The sequence below is a fragment of the Cnephaeus nilssonii genome, assembly GCF_951640355.1.
Source record: "Cnephaeus nilssonii genome assembly, chromosome: 2".
Lineage (NCBI taxonomy): Eukaryota > Metazoa > Chordata > Mammalia > Chiroptera > Vespertilionidae > Cnephaeus > Cnephaeus nilssonii.
In genome coordinates this window covers 71,258,525-71,285,372 of record NC_137073.1, presented here as the reverse complement: position 1 = coordinate 71,285,372, position 26,848 = coordinate 71,258,525, and the positions used below count along the sequence as shown (strand labels likewise).

The 26,848-nt window shown below is 37.6% G+C and overlaps 1 protein-coding gene and 1 pseudogene across 6 annotated transcripts in view; one reads left to right on the top strand and one right to left on the bottom strand.

The window, feature by feature from the left end:
• Positions 1 to 2,851: 2,851 nt before the first annotated feature.
• LOC307114871 (vesicle-associated membrane protein-associated protein A-like) lies at positions 2,852 to 12,139 on the top strand (annotated as a pseudogene). Its single transcript has 2 exons — positions 2,852 to 2,979; positions 11,095 to 12,139. The product of its transcript is annotated as a vesicle-associated membrane protein-associated protein A-like (transcript).
• Positions 12,140 to 18,742: 6,603 nt separating this feature from the next.
• Positions 18,743 to 26,848, bottom strand: part of SSBP2 (single stranded DNA binding protein 2) — a 225,800-nt gene continuing 217,694 nt past the window's right edge. For all 5 annotated transcript variants that reach the window (XM_079793538.1, XM_079793541.1, XM_079793539.1 and 2 more), the window contains one exon: positions 18,743 to 20,541. In XM_079793538.1, the coding sequence (XP_079649664.1) occupies positions 20,512 to 20,541 (30 nt within the window). In that variant the 3' untranslated portion in view covers positions 18,743 to 20,511. The remainder of the gene's footprint in view (positions 20,542 to 26,848) is intronic.

The window sequence follows — 26,848 nt, the reverse complement described above, 5'->3', positions numbered from 1 at the left end:
CGTAGCACGTGCCTGTGTGTTTATTTGGTAAGTAAATAGGTCTGAAGAACTTGACAGGTGATGAAGAGTTAAGAATTGATTATGCTGAGTGAAATAAGCCAGTCAATTAAAGAAAAATACCACATGATCTCACTCATTTGTGGATAATAAAGAACATTATAAACTGATGAACAAAAAGATACAGAGGCAGTAAAGCATCAAACAGACTGTCAAATTACAGCGGGAAGGTTAGGGAGAGGAGGGGGAGATAAGAGATCAACCGAAGGACTTGTATGTATGCATATAAGCATAACCAATGGACACAAGACTCTGGGGGGTGAGGGCATCTATAGGAGTGGGGGGGGGGGGGGGGCAATGGGAAGATATGTAATACCTTAATAAAAATGGAAACAATAAAATTAAAAAAAATAAAATAAAAAAAAGAATTGATTAGTTAAGTGATGTGCAGAGAATGTAGGCCTTTTGCTTTAGACACTGATTTTAGAGTCTTTTTTTTTTTTGCCTGGCTGTTGACTGTCAGGTAGAGTGAGTACCCACGCCTCAAGCCTTCATTCAAAATCCACCTTCTGATTCTTAACATATTATAATGGTTCCAAATAACCCTTTGTTATTGATCGATCATTTTGTTATAAAATTACCCCTGCTGGCAAACAAACAAACAAACAAACAAACAAAAGTCCTGAGTTTTGCAGACACATCAGAGTCACTTAACAAACTAAGGCAACCTTTTGGTTTTAATCTAGAGAATTTATGATTAGAAATTGTCACCTCATTACTAATGATACCAGCAAATCCCAAGAGAATCTCTTCTTTATGGAAGACAAAATCTAGAACGTTAAATGAGAGTTTTCATTCTCAGCCTTTAGCACATAAAAGCTACTACACTTTTTCTAGAGCGGGAGTCAGTGACTTTACAAAGCAGTTCTCATTAAGGAAAGGGTGACATCAGAAAACCACCAGCGTACAGTATGGTTCACGGATGTCGTATTGTTATGGGAGAGCATTTATGAGCGAAGAGACGGGAGCCCCGAGAGCTGAAGCAATGCGCCAGGCATGCAGCTGACTGAAGAGGAGCAGCGAAGGTCGCAGAGCCCCTGGCTTAGCTCAGGGCTCCTGACTGTCCAAAGCAGCTGACCACAAAAGCTAACGGACCCAACAGATGGGTGGTGCTCTTCACCCCTGTGTAGGTGGCCTGCCAAGCCCCAGAATGGAGATATCAGAATGGAGAGTGTTAAGTTTCCTTCACCTTTTAAAGATTCTTTTTTTTCAATGAAAGAGAAGGAAACATGGACTTGATCACCTTCAGAATCCTCTCTGAGTAGGTTTCCATCCCATATCAGCATAAGAATTAGATGCAGTCAGTTAGGCAAGCATGAAGTTTGCCTTTTATAAAAAGCACAAAAAATAACCTTTCTAAGCAAACAAATGAAAGCTTAGGCCGCCAAGATGGTCCTCTCATGCAGTTATATAATTATTTCAATGACAATGCTATTATTCCCATCTCTTTTGGCCCTTCTCTTTGGAAAATGCCTATAGAGTTCTTAATACTATTTTGGCAGATTAGATTATTGTTCAGTGAATATTTACTCCATTTTCTGTTAACTCCATGGGAGGCATTTATGCATGTTGTGCTTGGCCACGTGACTCGCTTTGGAATGGAGTGTGGGGAAGTGAAAATGTATCAGTTCCAAGCCAAGACCTTCCAGGCACCACATGTTCTTGGGAATGTCTGACCTCTGCCATGAGAAGATTATGTGCCTAAATAGCTGCCCATCAGCATCTGGGTGCCAGACTGAGTTCCCATGTTGCAGAGCCATTCTAGCCAACCTGCAGACTTGCAGCCTGAAGCTGAGCCACCCAGCAGACATGCAGACTCGTGAAGGAGACATTACTTACTGTTGTATGTCACTGTGATTAGAGAGTTATACATCAATAACTGATGGTTCCATGCATGAATTTCATTTATTAATATTTTAGGAAATTTATTAAGTTACTGAAAATAGAATTTGTGTTTAGGTTGGATTGTATTATTTGGGTTTAAACCGCTGACAAAGTGGTAGTATTACATATATGCTCATATACTTGGTTTCTGGTAAACTTGAGGAATTAAAAAAAATATTTTAAGCACAGGTATGAGAAGTTGGCTTTCCAAAGTGATTATCTGGAAGGGGACAGCTTGTATCTGTATCTGTATGTTAGGGATGTTTGATCAAAAAGCAGACACAGTACACAAACTCACTATTGTGTTTCCTCATATGTATTATCTCCTATTTACATGTCTTTTGATTATGGTTTCCTATCTTTTGTTGGTTTCACACTGATTTTCATTTTAATAGCCTCAGCCTACAACTACTATTCTTATGTCTTCTGAATGGCCTCTTTTTCTCGTGCACAATGAAAATGTCATTTTTGCTATTATGTTTGAAGAAAAGGCTTCCATTTTCTATTTCTGTTTAGAGACATCTTTTGAAGATGAGCAGAATGTGAAGCCAGCTTGATTTTTAAAGGTCATGCACAACGCAGGAAAGCTGATTGGGAAGCGTGTGGCAAGTATGATAATGAGAACATCTTCAGAATGTTGGAGTGGGAAGGAAGCCGGACAGTCTGACCTCCTCATTCTGGAGATGAGAAAATGAAGTGTTTGCCCTGAGTCACACTGCAAGGCAGTGATCGGGCTTTGGGAAAACTGAGAGCAAGAAGCACTAAGTATAAGAAAAGAGAAAAAAGCGCTTCTGCCAGAAACAGACCCTCCGACATGAATTTGAGGGGAAATTCAAATTTCTGGGAGGGGAAAGCGGGCTCTTGGGCAGGGCTTCGCCTCAGCAGGACATGAGGACACTGTCAGCTGGTGATGGATGCTGGAATGGTGAGCGCTGGAGGGATGAAGGCAAGGCACAGAGAGCCAGGGTACTTCACTGTTCTGAACATCAGAGGCCGCTGGGAGCCTTTTCATTTTAGGAGACGAATCCCAGGCAGAGGGTGAGGCAATTTAAAGTATTTCATGTAGAAAGACTTTCCGCGTTTGGAGCCCATAAGAAGTTCATGAAAGAAGTACTTTAAGGGAATGCTAGATCATAGCCCATGTTAAGGATTTTTTTATATTTGCATTTTTGAGAGATTTTGGTCTGTAGTTTTTTTCCTTCTGTTTTCTTTTGCTTTCTTTCTTCCCTCCCCCACCCCTGTTTTTGTCAGTCTGGAACCAGTCTTCATTTTCATAACCTTGCCCCTTTGAAGCTTACAGGCCAGTTATTTCTCAGTTTGGGTTTGCCTGCTATCTTATCATAGCTAGATTAAGTTTATGCATCTCCGGCAGGGATATTAAGGATGATGCTGTGCATCTTACCTAGTGGTGCACAGTGTGACATGTCCCATTTTTGATGATGCTCTTTTTGGTCATTTCATTAAAATGGTGTCTCCAAGCTTTTCTCCTGGAAATTGCCCCATTTGTAGTTAATAAACATTTTGTGTGGAGGTACATTGGAATTATGTAAATACTCATTCATCAATAAATTTTTGATTTGTTCATTAATTTATTTTTATTTCCATGGATCCATGGTTTCTTATTTCATTCACAAGCGTGCCCACTCACAGCGGTACTACACTTGGCCATGACCCTGCAGCGAGGCCGAGCCTGTGGTTTATGTGAGTGAAGGGCCCAGGTCTCACGTGGCAGAGCAGCAGGGGCGGCCCCCACAGAGCAGTGCTGTACCCCGAGGGACACTCAGCCAGGGCGTGGTTCCCGGGAGTGGTGCTGGCAAGCTAAAACGAATCTGGGGATTTTGATTCTTTAATTCAGGAAGAGGAATTTCCTGGTGGCAAGTGGATAATATTTATTCCCATTAGAAAGCATCAATCTGCCCTGAAGAGACCGTCAGATTACATTTTAGGGATGAAACAAGATTAGTTCTGACAGGTATATAGATCCTCAAAGAATGTGCAATAACTCCTCATAAAACAGCCTAAAAACATTCTTTCTGACAGTTTGACATTTTGTAAAAAGCCTCTGTGATTGAGCAGGATAATATCCTGCCTTAAATTTTATAATTGTTTAATACAAGCATGATTTTTTTCTTCAAAGAGATTAATTAATTAATCTATTCATTCAACGCAAATTATTTTGAAAGTCTAATACTGTATTGACCAGACACGGGGCTAAGCATAAGGGAAGGCTCCTGTTCTCAGGGACCCCTTAGTCTGGTGGGGAAGACGGATGAACAAACCAGTAGTGTGCTGTGGTAAGGGGGTATAAAAAGATACAGCACACAGTACCCTGGGAATACAGAGGGGAGGCTCTCCTCCACCTGGCCACCCCCAGACGGTCTTCACACTCTGTCAATCAAGCAGCAGGACCTAAGCATCCTAAGCAAAGGGAACTGCTTTAGGGCTCCCAGAATTGACTGGATATGAAAAGGCAGGCAGTGGGCAGGAGCAAAGACTATGGCTGCAGGGCTGGGAAGCACAGCAAAAGTTGCTTTTAAAGATTCTGGTATGGTCCTGTCCCTGCTCCTTCCTTCCTTGTGGAACTTGGTCAAGATGGAAAGTCCCAGGAGAGAGCATCTACCTGGCGGAGCTTAAATAATATGTCTACCCATGACCCTAGGGCTGGGGAAGGGAAGGACACAGGGAGGGGTGAGATCTGCTCCTCTCAGTTTCAGCAGAGATGAGATAGGTGGCTGGCATTACCTTCTAAGATTAAACACAGAGGGAGAGAACTTATTCTTGAAAAGGACAGTGAGTTCTATTTAGGAATGGAGAATAGAAGCCAGACACATTTTAAAAATTACCAATGACTCATATAAGGCATGGGAAGACTATGGCTCCGTGGTTGAGCATCAACCTATGAACCAGGAGGTCATGGTTTGATTCCTGGTCAGGGCATATGTCTGGGTTGTGGGCTCAATCCCCAGTGGGGGGCACGTAGGAGGCAGCTGATCAATGACTCTCCCTCATCATTGATGTTTCTCTCTCTCTTCCTCACTCTTCCTCTCTGAAATAAATAAAGATATATTTAAAAAAATTATTTTCTACTGTGTGATTGATTCGCTTAATACATTTTAACAATATTTATATTTAATTAAAAATAACTTTACATTAGGTGGCCGTATTTTGTAGGTCAGAAAAATGTTGAAACTAATAAAGACAAATGTTTTTTGTTTTGTTTTGTTTTGTTAATCCTCACCTGAGGATATTTTTCCATTGATTTTTAGAGAGAGTGGAAGGGAGGGGGAGATACAGAGAGAAACATCGATGTGAGAGAGACATATCGATTGGTTGATTGGTTGCCTCCCGCACACACCCTGACCAGGGCTGGGGATAGAGCCTGCAACCAAGGTACATGTCCTTGACCAGAATCAAACCAGGGACCCTTCAGTCCATAGGGGCAATGCTCTATCCACTAAGCCAAACCGGCTAGGGCAGGAGTTCCCTGTTTTGATTCCTGGTCAGGACACGTATCTGGTTTGCAGGCTCGATCTACACTAGGGCGTGTGCAGGAGGTAGCCCATCAAGGTTTCTCTCTCATCTATGTTTCTCTCTCTCTCTCTCTCTCTCTCTCTCTCTCTCTCTCTCTCTCTCTCTTCCTCTCATAAATCAATAAAACATATTTAAAACAAAACAAAAACTTTAGCATGCAAATCTTTGCGGAGAGTCTGTTTCCAGGGGATATCCCCTTGTAGACAGATTTGATTAGGAGGAAGAATCCTGTGGGGGATCAAGTCAACTCAGTGGCCAAGCGTTTTAGGTTTCCACAGCTAAACACAGCTGTACAATAACCTACTGTGACCTTCTCCTCTGAGTTTGGGGTAATCTATTATGCAGTATAGGATCCAGCGTAGGACATATTCAATGAAGGGAATATGTTCTTCATTGCAAGCCTGTCCCTAAAAATTGTGGATCTTAGAGCAAGAGTCCAAACGGAGGCCCCCACACACGTCTAAATATTTAAGATTTTAAGTACGTGAGCAAATTGTTAAATAAACTCTATTCTGTCCTCCCATCCAAAAAAAATACATTCATGATGACAAAATAGGAAGTTGGAAAAATAGAAAATTCAACTCAATTTATTATTACCTATATCTGTTCTGTTGATGGGCTGGTGCTGTTTGGATGAGAAATTTACCCAGCTGCTATGTGCCACCATTACAAATACTGTCCTAATTTCCAAGTACCGCCTGAGTCAGGAAATAGAACATGAAAAAAGGGAATGAAAAAGGAAGACAGTACTCCTGGGAAATACTTTGGTATGCAGTAGAATACTTAAAGTTTCAAGTTTTTAGTCAGCCAGTGTACCTTGTTGACTGAAACAGAGCAAAACTTTAATATTTTTCAATTTGGAAAAGGAAACTTAACAGTTTGTTTTAAGAAAAATATGATGTATATTTTGGCATTTTAAAATAAACACTAAATTTTTACTCATATAATAGAATCAATCTAAGAATTGTTTTCCTTGTAATATTTCTAATTATAATAGAGATTCATTAGATTCTGTTATTATTAGTAATTATAGCAACATTTATTGTTATGTGTGCCAGGCAGTATATAAAGTGATTTATATGCATCATTTCATGTAATTGTCACAGGATTGGTATAGGTACTATTAATAATTCCCATTTTATATTTGAGAAAATAAGCCCAAGCTAAGTACCTTGTCCAAAGTCACATAGTGGGAAATGGTAGAACCAGGAATTGAATCTGAGAAATTTGACTGCAGAGTCAACCTAATGCTTGAGATCATGATTATACTTTTCTAGATATATTGTACTATTTTATTTATTATGCTTTATGTTATCATAATTACATTCTTATTTTTATAATCAATCTGAAATTAATTTCATCCTTAGAGTTTGTTTTATTAAACAACTATAACTTCAGAAATTCAGCATAGTTTATCAAAATGTTGTTTGCAAAATGAAACTTTATTCTAAAATGTACCCCAAAATGCAAGACACAAGTACCACTGAAAAAGGTAAATGCATATGTATAGACAATGATGCAACTTAAAAAAATATAATGTTAGCCTTTTTAAGAAGTCTTCCCCAATAAAACCCAACATAAGGATTTTTTTCTGTTTCAAACAATTTAAATTATACAAAAAAACCTCTAGCACAATTCCAAAAACATAGTCAAATACAAAACTATACACAACTGTGAATCCAAGTACAAAAACAACATATATATGTACATTTGTTGAATCTGCGCAGATATATAGAGTGCATCAAATTAATTGTAGTCTAATTCAGGACAAATTGTACATCAACTAAAGAAAAAGATCCCCAACAAATCATAGAATGATGAATTAAGACTTTAAAAAATGGCTGTCAAAGGATTTATTTCCAAAATCTCCCATATAATCTGGCAACTGTCTCCTCTTTCTCTTCCCCTACCTCCAAAATATATGATTCTGTTTACTCTGATGTTAACCATTGCATGGCTTATTAAGACTTTGGCCATTTTAATTAAGACCTTTTCATTATATTTGCTTTCCTGCAACATTTTTTTCATCAATATGTCTTCTACATTCATATTCTAAACATCAGATACTAAAATCTCATTGCTACATCAATGTATTATTATTGTAGCTTTCTTCCCTCAAGTGGACATTTAAAGTTCTCAGCAACTGAATGAAAAAGTATATAGACAACCTCCACAGAAGATGACTTCATAAAAATAAATTTTTATACTTTAATACCTCAGTTCTTAAAATATTATTAGTTACCAAGTCAGAGTTTTAGAGCTTAGATTTAATAAAAGTTCAGAATGTAGTCAAGAGGACAGAAGTCAGAACTATAAAGATGTAGGCAAATATTTTTTATTCTTGTTAAATATGTGAATGGGTTTAATTTATTGGCAGGGGATATATTTAATCATATCACCTTCAACTCTCATCACCTCTTGTTTCTTTCTTTATTTTAAATAATTGCTTCTTTCTTTAAGAATCTAAAATTATCTGAGAAGATTGATATTATTAGACTATTTCTCTGGCATTTTCAATGAGAACTGACTGTTAACATAGGCAAGTGAACTAAAAAATAGTGTTTAATTTTCAGAGAAATCATGTCCCCAAACTTGCTCTTATTGGAAGGGAAAAAAAAAGATTTAAAAATTATTTTTCAGATTATTTCTCTACTTCAATACAATTTTCTAACTATTAACAAGATCTTATTTTGACATCAACAGTGCTAGATATAGCATTATTAGTAGGATTATCAAAATGTAATAGAATTAAGAAGATATATTTTATCATTGTTACTTCTTTGAGAAATTTATGGTGCTTAGACATTTTTCAACTCAATATTCTTTTAGAGGTGAACAAACTGAGGGTCAGAGAGAACACAGCAGGATTGGCCCTATTCTGTGTGATGATACAGTGGTCTGTCACTCTGTGATACTATCTAAACTGCTAATAAGAGGTCTTTTATTTCTTAATTTTTAGAGATTAAATATAACTTAATAAGCAAAACTAATAAAACTTTGAAAGGCAGTATTTGAGTTGCTTTTTTTTCCATTTGTTTGTTTTTGTTAGAGGTTATACATATTCATCATTAGGAATATATCTCAATTTTTCTGTTTGGGGTCAAATAGCAATAAAGCAAAATAATTGAAATTATTTCAAGCTAAAGAGCTTCTCCATAGCAAAAGAAATAATCAACAAAATAAAAAAGCAACCTATGGAATGGGACAAAATATTTTCAAACCATATTGTATCTGACAAAAATGTGGAGAGAAGGGAACCCTTATATACTGTTGATGAGAATGTAAATTGGTAAAGAATTACGGAAAACAGTATTTAGGTTAAATAGAACTACCATAAATTAAAATTAAAAATAGAACTACCATATCATCAGGGTATTATCCATGGGAGTTGAAATCAGGATCTCAAAGAGACACTTGCATTTTCATATTCACTCAAGCATTATTCACAATAGCTAAGATATGAAAATAACCTAAGTGTCTATTCATGAATAAAATAGATAAGGAAAATGTGGTACATACATACAATGACCATTAGTCAGTCTTAAAAAAGAGGAAATCCTGGCATTTGCAACAACATGGATGAACCTGAAGGACATTATGTTAAGTAAAATAAGCCAGAGATAGAAAGACAAATGCTGTATTGTTTTAATTATGTGTGGAATCTAAAACAGTCAAATCCATAGAAACAAAGGGTATTATGTTGATTGCCAGTGGTTGGGCAGAGGGTATAATGAGGAGGTGATGTTCAAAGGGTATAAAGTTTTGAGTACCAAAGATGAATAAGTTCTGGATATCTAATATACAGCATAGTGTCTATAGCTAACATAGTGTCTATAGCTAACATAGTGTCTATAGCTAACATGTACATATATATATATATATATATATATATATATATATATGTACTAAAATTTTTCTAAAAGGGTCGGTCTTTTGTTAAGTGTTCTTAACACTAAATATGATACTACACATTTATAATACTTGAACAAAGCTCATTTATAAAATATTAATAGACATTTGTCTCAGTGTTATAATATGATATGTAGCATAAAGAAGCAGAACAAACTCAGGATCTTCAAGAATCATATGCTTACCTAATGACATGCTTAACATGTATCAGTAGAAGCCAGCAATCATGTTTAATAAACAAAATACAGTCAGCTCATTGCTGAGCTCTTATTTTCTACTAGAGGCCTGATGCACAAAATTTGTGCAATGGACTCGGTCCTCGCAGCCCCAGCCAGCCCTCGCAGCCCCTCGCAGCCCCTCACAGCCTCAGCTGGCCCTCGCAGCCCCAGCTTAGTCCGAAAGGTCGTCTGAAAGGTTGTCTGGAAGGTCGTTTGGCTGTTCGGTCTAATTAGCATATTAGCTCTATATTATATAGGATTAGTTATAAACCTCTTTGTTTCTTTTCTTTTTTTAAAAAAAATATATTTTATTGATTTTTCACAGAGAGGAAGGGAGAGGGATAGAGAGCTAGAAATATCGCATCGACCAGCTGCCTCCTGCACACCCCCCACCGGGGGATGTGCCCGCAACCAAAGTACATGCCCTTGACCGGAATCGAACCTGGGACCTTCCAGTCCGCAGACCGACGCTCTATCCACTGAGCCAAACCGGTTTCGGCTGTTTCTTTTCTTAAAAGCTGCTAAAACCCAGATAGTGAAATTAAAAAAAAAATCCCCCAAACAAAACCAAGCTAACACAACATGAACTATAAATTCCTAAAAACATTTTAATAAAGAATTAGAAGTTGGAAGTAAAGTTAACAATTAGCTTACAAGTTTTGTGGTTGTCTACGGGAACTGACAGAGACTGGGGAGTTGGTACAGGGGAAGCCGTGGTGTGGTTCATTCTAAGGAGCTGCTAACATGAGCTGTATTGACTGGAGGAATCACCTTCTGCTGACACAGTGATAAGTGTTTACTAACAGTGCTCCTACAATAGGACTCCAGGGACCACTGGGGAGGGGTAGTAGCAGGAACAGATTGAGAAAGATTACTGCTAACTTGATTGGGTGAACGATAGATCTTATGGTTAAGACACCCAGTATAGTTTCCCCCAAAGCAAAATATCTTGGAAGACTGCTTAATGGATAAATGAATTCTTTTATCAAAATGTAAAAATTAATTACAGGAAATATTACAGAAATTGTGAGATGCCATTACTACTTTCCATAGGAGCTTAAGATCTGTATCGACTTGTGTTTTGAGTCTTTTTTGTCTTAATAATGTTTCTCAAAAGATTGGACTCTGTTCTTCCCAGTGCTTAAGTTATTCCTTGAGGAATAAAGTAGGTGTTTCAAGAATAACATTAATTCTAAGCTAGTAGCTACTTATGAAGGCACATTAACTTTTTAATAATTCTAAATAGTACCTTAACTACAAAGATGAACTGTAGGTACTAGAGATAACAGGACTCCCAAATTCTCTCTAGAGAATTGGGGGGAGGGAGGAGGAAGAGAGAAAATTTAAGGCAATTCAACTCACAAAAATTATGTGAATTTTGGCTAGGGGCTCCCGGCTGCACATAGTCAGGTGGGGCACAGAGGGTCGCAGTGGCCTCGGTGGCTAGTGTGTAGCTGAGTCAGCTGTGAGATTGGATCTGGAGCTGCTGACTCAGCGACATAGCTGCAAGTGTCTGGTGCTGGACCCGTGAACTGGCCCCATCAGAGAGTTCAGCTGAGCTGCCGCTGCCGCTGCCCCCAACTCCAGCCAGCTGTGCTCTGTCGGTGTCTGCCTCTCGGGCCAGGGCGAAGCAGGAGCAGATCCTGGCCCTCGCCCCTCCCGCAGACCTCAAATTCAAAGGCTCCTTCACAAATGTAGTCACTACAAATCTTAAGTTGTGGAATCCATCATATAGAAAAGTATGCTTCCAAGTGGAGACTACAGCACCTTTTCAGTACTGCGTGAGGCCCAACAGTGGGATTACTGACCCGGGGTTGACTGTGACTGCTTCAGTAATGCTACAGCCTTTTGACTCTGATCCCAATGAAAAGAATAAACACAAGTTTATGGCGCAATTTTTGCTCCACCAAACATTTCAGATATGGAAGCTGTGTGGAAAGAGGCGAAACCTGATGAGTTACTGGATTCTAAATTGAGATGTTTTTGAAATGCCCAATGAAAATGATAAATTGAATGACATGGGACCTGGCAAAGCTGTTCCTCTGAATGCATCTAAATCAGATGGACTCACACCAAAACCACAAAGTTTCACTCAATGACACGGAAAGTGGGAAGGTCATGGAAGAGTGTAAAGACTTCAGGGAGAAATGATGAAGCTATCAGAAGAAAATCGACATCTGGGATGAAGGCTTAAGGCTCAGAAAGGTAGCAGCCTTGGATAAACCTGGATCAATCTCAACTGCATCCTTTGGAGATGATGTTGCCAGACCTTTCCCTTTACTTCTTGCTGGAATTGTGGCCATTTTCATTGGATTCTTTCTAGGGAAATTCATCTTGTAGATTGAAGCATGCAGAGTGCTATTTCTTTTATTTTCTCTTGACCAGAAAAAGATATGCTTACCTACCATTTCATTGGCAGTATAGTCCATGGTGACCACTTTTTCGTGTGTGTACAGTGTCATATAGGCTTTGCCTTTCTCTTATGGTTAGAAAATACAATAAATAAAAAACAACTGTTCAGCTACTGGACTAAGTATATATTACCAGATCATCACTAACCGATGTCAGTCCTTTATGAAATTCATAAAGAATTGTTTTTTCTTTGTGGTTTTAATAAGAGTTCAAGAATTATTCAGTCTTCTAAATGTTATTTTAATAAACCCTTTAAAAATTATCTGTTGCTGTTACCTCTCGAAATATGATTTTTGTTGTTGTTGTTGTTGTTAATCCTCACCCGAGGATATTTTTTTTCCATTGATTTCTAGAGAGAGTGGAAAGGATGGGGAGAGACACAAAGAGAGAAACACTGATGTGAGAGAGACACATCAATTGGTTGCCTCCTGCATGCATACCAACTGAGGCCGGGGATTGAACCTGCAACCAAGGCATGTGCCCTGAACTGGAATCAAACCCTGGACCCTTCAATTCATGGGCTAATGCTCTGTCCACTGAGCTAAACATGCTAGGGCTATATGATTTATTTCGATTGCTAATCTCACTCATTCAGGAAGTGAGGGGAAATGGTGCCTCTTACAGCGTAAATTTGCTCCTTTACCTTTGCTAATATCCTGGTAGAATTTTTCTTAGCCCTTGTGAGGCAATTGCTGACTGAGTTTTTCATCCTTACAATCCTGTCCCATGGTATTTAACATAAAACAATACTGTAAAAAATTATGTGAATTTCTTATTGAGCAAGTTAGGTTTCAGTTGACCAAAATAATGCATGATTGGATGACTAATTCCTTCACCGACCTGTAAGAGTATTTTCTATGTGCTCTTCGTTGTGAAAGGAAAACAGGCTTCTTTTTTAAGTCCCCGTTTTTACGTTACAGTCCCCATCCCACCACCTTAATTTGTGCTCTTTGGCTTAAACATGGCTTGAGAAGTAGGAGTCCCCATGATTCAGGCAGAAGTTGTCAAACTTTCAGCCCCAGGAAAAAGAGTGTTGTGCTCAGATTGGGTAAGCAAATGGATTTCATTCAAAGGAAGACAGAGGAGCCAATTCTGCAAATAAATTTCCAGGTCCTTTGCAATGAGACTCCTCCCCTGGCCTCATCTCTTCTGGATGTAAAGGTCAAAGGAAACCTCACACATCTACCTTCAAGTCTCAGTGCATTAGCTAACTATCTCAGGAGAATAAAGCTCCTCTAATGGGAAACTAATCTTATAAATCTGTGTTTGCATTCCAGAATTGTGTAGACTATGTTTTCCAGTTGAAAACAATTCTACATAAAAACATCCTCAGAAACCAGTGCTTTTACATCTCTGACTGGTTTGTCTTATAATTAAGAGTTAGGAAAAATATTCCACATACTCTTTTAACAAACTCATTGAAAACAAAAATTAGTGGTCAAGTAATTAAGGAATGTCTTGATTTTTATCTTTTAAATGGTAAAATCTAAATCTAATATATGAAATAAGAAAGCATTTATTCAAAAGAGCTTGAAAGTTGAAATATATTAATAAATCACTATTTGCACACACACATACTCTCTCTGCTCAAGGCAAAAATTACTTAGTATTTTTCACAAATCTCTTTTGGTTAAGTTCCTAGTTTTCCAATTCTATAAATCTTGTGTGTATAGGTGTTTTTTTATAATCCTTTTATTTATTTATTAAATATATTTTTATTGATTCCAGAGAGGAAGGAAGAAGAGAGAAACATCAATGGGAAATAATCATTGATCAGCTGCCTCCTGCATGCCCCCCACTGGGAATCGAACCCACAACTCTGGCATGATTTATATATTTAATTGATAGTTAGGAATGAATTCTTAATCTAAATTATAGAACTTTCCCCTCCTATATTCTTTAATTTTTTCAATATATTTAAACTAAAATAATAAAAAATCCAGACAGTTTGCCCATTTCTCCCATCCCACCTCTGCCTCTTGTAACTACCAATCTGTTCTGTATCTATGAGCTTGTTTTTTGAGGATATTTTTTTAAAGATTCCACATATAAGAGGGAACATACAGTATTTTTCTTTCTCTGTATCACTTATTTCACTTATATTCTTGTTTATCCAGGGAGCAGTGTGCAGAACCTACATCAGAATCTTCACGTGGGCAATGGTGAGCTGAGGCAACCATGTGGACAAATCATCAGAAAGATGAATGTACTTGATAAGCATAGTTTTGGACCAATTACCTGTATAATTGCTTTAGATTTCCATCATATGTACTCCTATTTGGAATAAAATACCAAGTTTTTATCCACTGATACCTATTTGCTAATAATATGTTTTTTTTTTAATTCAAAGTTTAGTTATCTGACCACACAGAGCCAACCACTCATCATAGCCTTTTCTTAAATGTATAGAAATTCTTGTATATTACAGACTCCTGATGTTTACATAAGGCATAATGTCTATTTCAATTATATACACAGATGTCCACATTAGTTATATTTTGATTTACCTTTCAGAAAATACAGGGTGGGGCAAAAGTAGGTTTACAATATTCATATGGAAAATAATACAATAATTAAAAAAATAATAATAATACAAGAATAAACTGTGTTTCATATATAATTGCAAACTTACTTTTGCCCCACCCTGTATTTATGCTAGCTTCATATGAACAATTTCCTTTACTTTTTAAATATGTAATAAAGCAGAGGCTAAGAACTAAATGAAAAGAAGGGTAAAAACTAAATGAAAACTTGTATTTTAAAATTAAATGTGAAAACATGTGCCAAATTAAGGGACATTTATGTACATATTTACGGCAACTTTTCCCATTACATGAATAGCTCAAATACTTGTGCAAAACATGAAGTGATAATTCCATTTGAGAATAAATGCAGTAATGGACATGTAGTACACCTGCACACGCACACAGATGCAAAATTTACAAAATGTGTCAGGTAGCTGGTGGCCATGGTGGAATTAAGATTACTGAGAGTCATCTCAGATTCCAATTTATATTTATACATACATTGTACATTTATAAAAACCTTACAAATAATCCTATTTTTTCCCAGGAAGACAATATAGGTAACAATTTAACACATATAGTAAGAAAACATCATAAATTCATAAAATCACAACGAGGTAAATTAAACAATTCAATAAGCTGATGGCTATTATGAATAAAGAACTCACAATAAAGACTTTTCCATTTTTCATGTTTGACACAATAGCATGTCCTTTATTTATTCCAACATGTAGTTTGTTAAGTTTTGAATTGTCAAAATGTAAGGAAAGTAAACCATTCTGAAATATGATCTGCTAGAAAGCCATGTACACATTTTAATCAGTAGTTTATACTAAGATAATTCCTAGAGTGTTGCTAAATTTAAAGTTTGTAAACCGGACTGATTATTTGAATTATTGTTTCCTAATAAATAGATGGTTAATTATATTTTACTGAGCAATTTTACCATGACATGATAGAAATTTAGCTGACTATGTATTGTATTGTGTTCTGAGAACACTGTGAGGAATCCAAATTTCACTTTTTTGGCAATGTACTGAGGTCATTTGGTGCAAAAAAGAGAGTGGGATAAAGTTTTAATGTGAACTGGGAATAAATCCTTTATATCACTTTTCTAGAAATATTAACACTCACTTTTGTCATGTTAATTGCAGTTTATTTTAAAAATGAAATGCTATATATTCCTGGGAACAGATTATAACATTTCAATGACCGGGATAATCAAAAATAGTCCAATTTATCCTGAGGGTAGTAAATCCACAGAGAGGGAAGACATAAACTAATTCTATACATGAAAACACTTAGTCCCACTTTAAAATTTACAATACCTATAGAGAGTGCTGTACTTAATTTGTAAGGATGTAGACAGCAAAAATATTCACATTAGGCTACGTACAGAAAGTATGCTTTTCTATTCAGGAAGACCAATTATACTAAGTTAACAGGGAAAACTTAACAGAGGAAATTCTGTTTAGGAGACTTATTCAACTGAGAATTTCTTTTTAGAATATAGTTTAGAAGAGTAATTAGAGAGGTCTCAGGTGTTTTTCATCTGTAGGTCATCTCTTTCTATCTGAATTACAGTTCCACGGGTAATGGTGAAATAAATTAAGAATGTCAATTCCACTTATTGTAAACAAATGTCAACATCAAAAAACTATACTTAATTACTGCACGATTCCTGGTAGTGAAGTGACTAATGATGAAATGATCATTTATGATCTTACCTTAGATGCAGTGCCTTCATAAGGGGGCCTAATGTGGATGAGCTAACATGGGTAGGTTAAAGCTGGGCACAGGAGATCCATCTGCTTATGTCTGTACTGCTCTCTTTTCATCCTAAATCACTTCCATCACTTACTTTACCAATGAAATAAAAAGCAATCAAAGGAAAGAATTATGTTGAATAGTTACCAGTTGTGCTATAATAATGTAAATCATAGTGGGAGTGTTTTGTGAGCCAACTTCACACTACCACACCTAACAGCGCACACACACACACACACACACACACACACACACATTGAGTATGCAAAATGGAATAATATTCCTAGTGGTTCACCATTCTTTCTTTTATGTTTCCAGCATTTCTCAAGGCATGGTTCACAGACCCAGGGAGCCCCTTACACATGCTTACAATTGGGTACTACTCTTTTAAGCAAACACAGACTCCTGTTTCTCACAGCAAATAAAATTATTCCACCTCGAGGGGTTAAACAAAAAAGGACTAATCCACTTTTTGGAAATATTTTGGGCAACTTTTCCCCCTCCATATCGAACTTCTCCCTCACTATACACTCCTGCACCACTTGTATCAGTTTTCAAGGAAGAGAATTATAGTACCTAACACATCAAAATGGAGGGAAAACCAGTGTCAAATGCTATAATGCTTACCAAAGTGAAGTAGCTATGCTTTGTGGCTCTCTTTCTAATTAACCGTGATAATCAAGAAATGGGAATTGCAATGAATTCCCCTGGGAAAACTATATATTATATGAAGAAGAAAACTGTAAGGGCTCAGAAGGTAAAAATGCTCAGTCTGCAACTTATTTCTACTGGAAGGTGCAGGGATTGGGAGGGAGGGAGGGATGGAGAAAGCCATGCAAGAAACAATCAGGTCAAGTATGAAGGACTGGCAAACTTTCTGCCAAGGGAGTTCTGGATGCTCTGCTGCTGCGTGTTCCCAGAATGATAATGTGAAGAAGTGGTATGGACAGATGTAGGCTTCCCATGTCCCAAACTGAACTCATTTATTCCATTGGCTGTCTTTCAAACTACAGGAAGAGTGGTAACTGAATGACCTATGAAACGCAATAGAGTTCAGACATCTTAGAGAACCATAAAAATAGAAATGGAAGTTTTCTCTATTTTATTACTAGAAGGAAAGGGGTGTTTGGGGTACTTTCTGTGACTCGGAGAGCAAAATTAATATATTAATCTTTGGCAGTAGAGAAAACTTAACCTCAGATTCCTAGCTGTGTAATTCGTATTCATCAGTGACTGAGTCCAAACTGGAACATTGAAAAGGAGCACAAAGATTCACCCACTGAACATGTGTGTGTTACCAGATCAATGGCCCTCCATAGCCTTTGTTCCCATGGGCAACTTGACTATAAGAAAGACAGCTGGCTAAGATTATACATACCTTAGAGAGAATCTGACATGTATTTTCAACCATGTGAGTTAGTCAGAATGCAAAGCAGAGTAATGAGAATTAACGTTTTCATCTATTACTTATTTTCACATTTCATATGTGTATTTTCTATGTTCAATGTAGGCAAGAATTGCTGACATTATTACTGTGAGGTGAAATATGTAGAAATAACTCAGGAAAAGGTATTATATATCAAAACAAACACATGGATGGAGATGGAAAACACAAGAGAAAACACTGTCCTCTTATAAGAGAAAAGGAGAAGGTTTAAATGATTTAAAACCTAAACAAAAATTAATATACATATATAGTATCCTCTATTTGGTACATGAGAAAAGTATTTGATATTAAAATTAAGTATCCTTATTTTATGGTTCTCTTGAATATAATTTTTTCCTTAAAAATAAAATGTCAACTATTCTGGGAATTTGAAAAATTTGAAATAACTATTTTTAATCTGGGTTCCAAGAGAGAAAAGTAAGTAAATACTTACGATGAGTTGATTGCAATACCCTGAAAAAAAGTCAAATTTTACATTTTTTTTTTACCAAATAGGCTAGAAATAATGGGACCCATATTGCTAGTTATATTCCAATATTACCCCCTAAAATAAGGGCCAACTAAAATAAGGTTCATGATTCTTTGTGATAATAAGAAACAATACCTTCTTAGAAGGCAAATAAAAGAAATTCAAGATCAGTAACAATGAAGAAAAGACTCAACCAAACATTTGAAAATTCTAGATTAAGCTTAACCACAGGACTGCCGGTGTTCACACAGTTACCACAAACAGTGAAGGTTAAAATTATTCTGGTAAATTTATGTGCCGGTACAAAGTGTCATCTTGAAGCTGCCTTGGCTTGAGTCAAACAGACCTTTTAGTTCGAATTCTTCATGAAAGTCCTTGAAAGCCTGAAGCTGTTCTCCAGTGCGCAGTCCTCGATCTCTGCACACGATGTAACGGCGACTCCTTTGATTAGAACTTAAATCCGAACATACATTTAACTTGGCCTCTCTCTTTCCCTTCAACAGTTCTGCCCAGCATCCCTGTGTCATGCACAGGCAAACTCTTTATTATCATAAGGAATAGATCACTACACATTTTAGAGAAATAATAACCTGGGTCAGGAATTAGCAAACACATCGCCAAATTTTCACGTTAGAGACCATGAGCCTAAAGAAAGAAGGAGTCCTCTTACCGGAAATTAAACAATGCTTTTCAAAGTCTCTGGAGATTGAAAACATAGTGGATGTTTATCCATGGTTGTTTATATCACAATTTTAACAGAAAAGATTACCAATTTATCTTTCAGAGTCTACAATTAAAGTTGTCACACTTTTCTATTATGATTTTGGTGTTTGTACCTAGGATTGCACACCAAAAATCCCCAAAGATCTGGAACGTGCCATGGGGCAAGGGGCTTTCGTAAGAAAAGTGGTTAAAAATTTTTTTTTCTAGCATTTACTCATTTTTTTCTGAACAGTGACACAGTGTAGATGTAGCCTGCTGAAGTCAATGGCCAAATGGAATGCAGTTCCTCTAAGTGATTTCAGTATCGGTCTGTGTCCGGGGCAGAGAGCAGGAGCTCTGCGGCCGGTGAGCGGTGCCCAGCGGGGACCCTGCAGGTCCTCTGCTGCTGGGAAGCCGCACCTGGGCAGGAAGGCAGCACGCCAGAGCCCTGGGTGTGGGGAAAACGCATTCCTCCTTGTGCTGAAAATCTCAGTCATTTGAATGCACCTCCTCTGCAATGTCCATGTGGAAAATGTTCACAAAAGGTCAGAATAAAAATCAGATACCATTTCACATTAGTTTGTTATTTAAAATTTAGCTCTAGTATTCCTGGTGAGAAGTGACAGATTCAAGCAAATGGTTTTTCTGATCTCTCGGGTTTTTATCGTGGTATAAAGAAAATATGTTGCTAAAAACATGACAAGCCCCGTCACTTTATTGCTATGCCCTAAGACCTAAGCAATTGGTACTAATTAAGGATTTTCTGTATCATCTAAGACAAACAAATCAAGAATTTTATCTAAAGCAGTTATTGCAGAAATATACTGTTAGGTCCCAGTTAAGCTTTTGTTGACGTATTTTTTTTTAAACAAAAGGTACAAAAATATTTTCACTAAAGGTAACTGAGAAATTGCTTGATTTGACATAAAGATGAAGACAGTTTCTTCTTCTTCTTCTTTTTTTTTCTGGAAACAGTACACTTTGTGATTCACAGGGTAACTTGCATCAGACGCGATTTAATGAAAGCTCTCAAATAAGCGATTTTATTCCTATCCATGATTGCAGACATTTACAAAACCATAACATCTGAGTTCACCTTAAAAAATAACTTATATAAAGCAGTGATATACACAGCACAAAATAGTTCAGGGAGGGGCAGGAGCAACTTTTAATAATTAAAATGTAAACGTGAAAAAAAAAAGGATGGAATAAAAGTCCCTACTCATTTCTACTTAAGATGTCATTGTGATAGTATTTTACAATGTCCTGTGGGCCAATGTATGCATGTGTATATGTCCATATAACATACACATATACAATACATCCTCTTTCCCACACATATACATACACAGATAATTATTTGCAGTTCATTTTAGGGCAATTCTAATATGCCGCTCCGTACAGTTGTTTGAATCACGTTTGGACCCGCTTTCTTCACAAAATAGGGGAGAGAGCAGGAAATAAAAAGGTTGGTTTGGTGTGACTGAGATTCCTTTGTTTAACTGTACACTGTGATGAATAATTTTCTTCCCTAGTAGTTCTGTGAAGGGCTGACTCACTGTGGTTTTCATGAGGAGACTTGGTAATGGATCACACACTCATTGTCATGCTAGGGGAATACTAGAAAGAAAGAAGAATCCATATTTTAACAACAATTCTTTTACAGACCACTAATGTTCTTCGTGGTAAACAATAGTAACTATGAATTTTAATGTCTTATAATCTTTTATGCTCAAGCTTTTAACCTCATACAACATAAAAACAAGAAACTATAAAAAGAATAAATGCATATAGAGTTGACTTAGTCCTGAAATTTTTAACATTTCCTCTGGAAAGTAACCATTCACATTCTCTCCCTGGATTCAGGTGGATGATAATTACCCAGTTCCTCAGCCTTTTCCTTCCAGCAGATTCATGGGCATGTGTTATAATTTGGGTAAATCCAGTCCAAGGCCGAATCATAATGAAATAAGGTGGTGGGACAGTCTTGTATTTACTAGCCATGTAAACTTGGGAGGTTACCTAAGCTTTCTGCACTTCAGTTCCCTCACCTCTACAGTGGGTTTAATGCTACCACCCACTTTAAGGGGGTTTTGGGAGGATTAAATATATAACCCTTAAAACCATGTATTGATTGACTACACGGCAAAGACTCAGTAAATATTTGATTAACAGTGTAAGGGAAACAAAACAAAAACAACTCCCAGCTGGCCGTAAGAAGTTATCATTAAAGCACTTAGAATATTTAAGAGTCTAGCTATACCTAGCATATAAGCATCTTCCCTAATCTAATCTCAACCCACAGTCTTTTCTGGGTGGGCGTAGGGCATTGTTGTTACATGTTTCTTGTCGGTTTGATTTGGGTGAGGTTTTCAGAAGTTTGCAAGTGGTCTCGAAAATGATTGAGAGAGGAATCGAGAGGAATTATTTGGATGAATATGCCAATCTACCCTCCTGTTCTTGAGGGACAGGCTGTGATAGGAAAGTTCTAGAGCAGCACCTTCCAACAGAACTTTCTTTAATGATGGATGTGTTTTAAGACGGTGCTGCCCAACATAGAGGCCACTAGCTACATGTGGCTACTGAGCACATGGTATGTTGGTAATGCCACTGAGGGACTGACATTTTAATGTTACTTAATTTACTTAAGTTTAAATATCCCCATAGAGCCAGTGGCCCACCTCTTGGACAACATAGTTCCACAGCCTCTGATGTGAGGGCAGGGCCTCCACTCCCAAGAGCATTTCTAGATTAAAATACACACGTGCGCCCTGAAATACTACACATGTTTTAGTAGAAACCTATGAGGACCAGGGCAAAGGGGAGTTCCTTTTCACGTGTTAATAATGATGGTGCCTTGTGGACAGAGGCAGGTACAGTCAAGGGGGTTGGTCCCAGGTCCCAGGTCCCAGGGACTTAACCTGGACCAGTGATGACCCTGGAAAAGGGAGCATACACTTTACAAAAGGGAGCAGATGGGAAGGAATGACAGGAATTCCACATGAGCTGAGGTACTTAGGAGCCAGACACAAGGGGAAAGGCGTATACTTAGATAAGGATGGGCTTATGAATGTAGAAAAAATGAGATTCCCAAGGAAGAGCAGAAGGAGACCATAGCTCAGTTGGCAGAAGTCTGGACAGAAAGTCATTAGGCGTAAATCCAGGGCTCAAATAAAAAACACTCACTGATGCTGAATAAAGGTGGATGACCAGGCCTGAAAACAGGCCACTGGACCCTAGGGGAAGACTGTGTTCATCTTTAACACAGGTCAAATCAAGAAAAATCTACTGGTTAATCATGTAACAGCCTCAAATTTCTTTTCAGTATAAGAAAGCTAAATTATATGTTGCTGACTCTGTATGTTGTATTACGGTGAATAGGGCGATTAAAAAAAGGAGATTGCCAGGGAAGAGAAAGGGGATTCAGTTTGATAGAAAACTTCTCCCCTTTACCCTTGATAATGGCAGCAAAAAAAGCAAAGCAAAGCAAAACCCAAACCCAACAAGGATCACGAGCAAGGACTGATAAAATGGAGCTCACCCCTGACCCGGTGCTGGAAGGGGGTTATGCTCCCATTTCATCAGAAGGTACCATGCAAATCTCCCATCATTAACAATGGCAGCAAGCGTCAATGAACTATGCACAGCTTTTAATGAAACGGAATTATATTTTGGTATTTGACTTTCAGGTGTAAGAATAAACAACAGGAAAATAAATGGATAGCAAGGTTTTATTAAAAGTAGAAAAACTTAAGAGAATATGGCAAAAAAAATGGGCACAGAAAAATGTAATCTATGCTTTCTATAGCTACTGTTATTTACAGTAAGAATCGGTGACCCCGTCAGCGCCGTCCGATAGGACTTTCTGCGATTGATCGTGGATGTTTTCTGCGCTGTCCCATGCAGCAGCCACTAGCCACACATGGCAACTGACTCTTACAATGTAGCTAGTGCAGGGTAGGAAGTGAAATTTTAGTTGTATTTTATTATAATTAATTTAAATTTAAATAACACAGCCGAATTATTTCAAGGCAAGTATTTTATTGGGCATATTGTGTCAATAATCTAAAAACAGTATAAGATACTAAAGCATTTCAGAAAAAAACTTCAAAGGAAATGTCTGGAAAAAAGAAAACTTCTGGAGAAGTCATAATGAACTCCAGAGACCATTTCATTTAATGCACACCCTAGGTCATCGGGATTTTAGAAATTCTTCAATCCTTTTTCATAGGATTATTCCAGCCGATTCTCATGTCACATATGTCATGTCATGTTAGGGAATGCAGTTATAGATATACTACAGCCTTCTTTCTAATATGCACAGTCAAAAGTATAGGTGCAGGTAAATAAATATATATACACATTCTCTGCATGTAAAGCATGTTTGTTAGTTGCTACCATCTTTTCATAGTGGCAATTGTTAAGATTTTTATCCTGTGATATTTCAAATGTTTTACAGAAAAATGAAAACTTGTTACAGATTCACTGGGAAGTTAGGAGAGCGAGGCTTGTCCGGGGAGGAAACTAAGTGAAAAAATAAGGCACACACAAAAAGAGAGAGAGAGAGAGAGAGAGAGGAGAGAGAGAGAGAGAGAGAGAGAGAGAGAGAGAGAGAGAGAGAGAGAAAGTAAGGGTCAGTCAGAAAGGAAGGAAGCAGCAGCTCCAAGCAAGCAACTCAGAAAAATTAGCAAGCATCTGCGAATGGTGTCTGCACAGTCTGAGTAGCTGTGAAATGACGCTCTGTGTGTACCTGGTGCAGGGTAATAGATTGCACGGGTGTCTGAGGGTTTACATAGTGATGTATTGTTTGCACGGCTAAGGCTACAACCTGCTCATTGCTGCTGCTTTATTGGAAATGCTTCAACTACGTAAAACGAAGGAACATCACAAAATTTCTACTACAGCTCGCAGAATGTGCATGGGAAAAGGTATTCTGCTACTGGTTACTGTTCTTCAGAGGAGAAGTGGCTTAGAGTTTTCCAGAAGTAAAGGAAGAGTAGGTGTTAAATGGGGTATCAGATTTAGGGACATTAAATATTCATGGTGCACTGTCCTAGGCCACATGCAATGTGTTCCTTGTGTGGCCGCCTCCATATGTGAAGACACACTGTCATGGGAGCGGCAGAATCCTGGGATATCGGGTTGTCCTGTTTCAAAACTGTTCTGAGTCTGGTTCTCCTTCAGCAGATGATAAAATGGCTCTGATAAAGCTGCTGACAGCAATAGTGTTTGGTTTGGCACCAAGAGAGTGAAACCTCAAGGTATAATTTTCAGCACATACTAGCTTGTTTTACCTTTTTATGTAAAATATATTTTGAAATGAATATGCCTTGGTATGTACTAGAGAATCTATGGTTTTCCCTTTAGTATACCCCTTTTACGCTCATGGAATGTGCATGATATCCATTAAATCCCAAACAATGTTTGTAAGTTCCTGTTTAATCACGTCAAGAACACCTCAGATCTCACTATATTTCTACTTCTACGTACATAGATAATATTTTATTTTCTTAATGAGAGATAAGTATACTGCAGCTACTCTGAGCTAAACTAAAGTGAGATCAATTCAGTGTGTATGTGACTATGTAAAAAACAGTGGCCATATGTGATTTCTTTGCAAGAGCAGAAAATGACAAAGGCAGTAAGGGCGTTTTGCTTATGATTCCTAATTGATACCATGATTTTAATATCATGTTTGATCAGTTGATTATAGTTTAATGCCATGGAGAAAATATTCTGCTAAGTTAATTCAAGAAATAAGGTTAAGTGTCTTTTTTTTACTTGAGAAGCATGAAACATTTATTTTTTGAACTAAGCCTTTTTGTATTCTGTATTTTCAAAAGCAAACATTTCATCGAATTTACACTAGGGGGCATCTTTGTTTCTTGAAATAAAGACCTTGTTTAGGATCTAAAGAACAGGAGGCTGAATAGTGAAACATTCCCAATTCACATTTTTCTGTGTAAAGCATGTTGGCATTGCAAGGTTTCTGCCTTCAGGTGGGGAATCTTTGTTTCTAGAGGAATTAAATGAAGATGCACATGTGAAGTGACCAGGATGGTGTGTGTAATGATAAGCACTCAATAGATGTTTGCTTCCTTCCCAGGCCTCTTTCTGTGGTTTAACTTCAAGATAAAGACCAACAAATCTTCAAAAGGCAGACTGCTCAGCAATATGTGCTTTTCAGACTTATGGGCATTAAAAAAACCCCACGAACTTTAAATGTTTATTCATTGGAAAATTTTACTTTGAAAGTACGTTCTTTTTCTTTTTTCTTTTGAAAGTACGTTTATTAAAGCTGGGGACAGTGAAACAAGGAAGGTCTTAGGATAGAAGCAGCAACAGGGGAGAGCCTAGGTGCGGCTGCTCTGGCTCTGGAAATGTTACAGGAAAGACACGAGCCCAGGCGGGGCTGCTGTCAGCTCACTGGGAAGTCGCAGAAAAGGGGCCGTGTAGACATTATAACTTTTTGGAGGTACCTAGTCTACTTCTTCCTAAGGCCTTCCACTTGTCAGCAAGGAATCTCTTTTGTCTTCCTTCCTCTCTGCTCTCATTTCTTGATCTTTTAAAAAAAAAAGTCTAAACAAAAATGTGTGGTGATGTGATAGAGGAAACCACAGAAAACAGTGACCTCATTCGTAAGGCAGAGCCCTCACCAGGTGAACAGGAGAACGGAGCCCCGGGGGGACCTGCTACCTCCAGGTGGGGGCGCCCTTTCTAGACCACCACCCAATTACTGTGCCTTTGGAGACTTCTCTGGTGGGGCCAGGAGCGAGGGAGGGAGGAGGAAAGGTGGGGACTGTTTTCCTAACTCTGCAGAGCATTTTACCTTCTTCGAGGCCTCAAGGGCAGGGCTCAGGGTGGGCGAGGCCCTGCTCCAGCTGCTCTCTTTTCTAGGCACAAATTCACAAAAGGGCCCGCTGTTTTACGTGAACATACTCCAGTTGGGGTTAAAGGGTGAGGCTGGCGTGTATTCTGCACAAAGACACTTGTAAAGTCCTGTTATATCTGATTCTTTGGTCACCATAGGGAGAATTCTGGTGCCAACCCTGAGGTGGCACCCCCTTCCCTGTAAACAAGGCAGCAGTCAGGAGTGACAGGTCTGGGGGGAAGGAGAGGGGACAGCGCCTCCGGAGTTTAAGTCATGTGGGAACTTTAAAAAAAGTTTTCTTATCCGATCTAAAATAAATAATTTCCTATATGCTTTTAAAACACCTGGTTTATATCTATGATAGCACTTATTACTCTGACATATGGTTTAATTAGTTTTGTAAGTATGTTCTCCCCATCTGATTATATTTTTTGAGGTTAGGGATGTGTTATATTTATCTCGGAATACTTTGTCCTTAACCTAGTGCTTTGCATAAAGCAGGCCCAATAAATGTTGAATTGAACTGAAGTAATTATCATATACCTCACTAATTTATAGCATTTTGTTGCTGGAAGAATTAGCATAAAAAATAAATGCATCTAATTAGATCAAGTAAACATTAACTAATTATTTAAAATTAATTAATTTGTCCATAGTCTTGCAACAAACTAAAGAAAGAACCAGGATCTAAGAAATAATTTCCATAATCCTAAGCATTATGATAAACTACATAGTTTCTCATGTATTTCCTATTTCCTCATCATGAATGGGCTATTCTTGATTTTTTTTTAATATGAATTTTTATGTATGCCTTCTTTGTCCTTACTAAGATACATATACACAGAGTGGGGCAGAAGTAGGTTTACAGTTGTTTGTATGGGAAATAATACAATAATTAGTAAATAATAATAATACTACAAAAATAAGCTCCTTTTGCCTACTCACAACTGTAAACCTACTTTTCCCCACACCTGTGTTTATATATCCTGGAAATAAAACACACAAACCAAAGATCAGCATAACTGCATTTCTAGTTTTAACAGAAGTAAAGTCAAA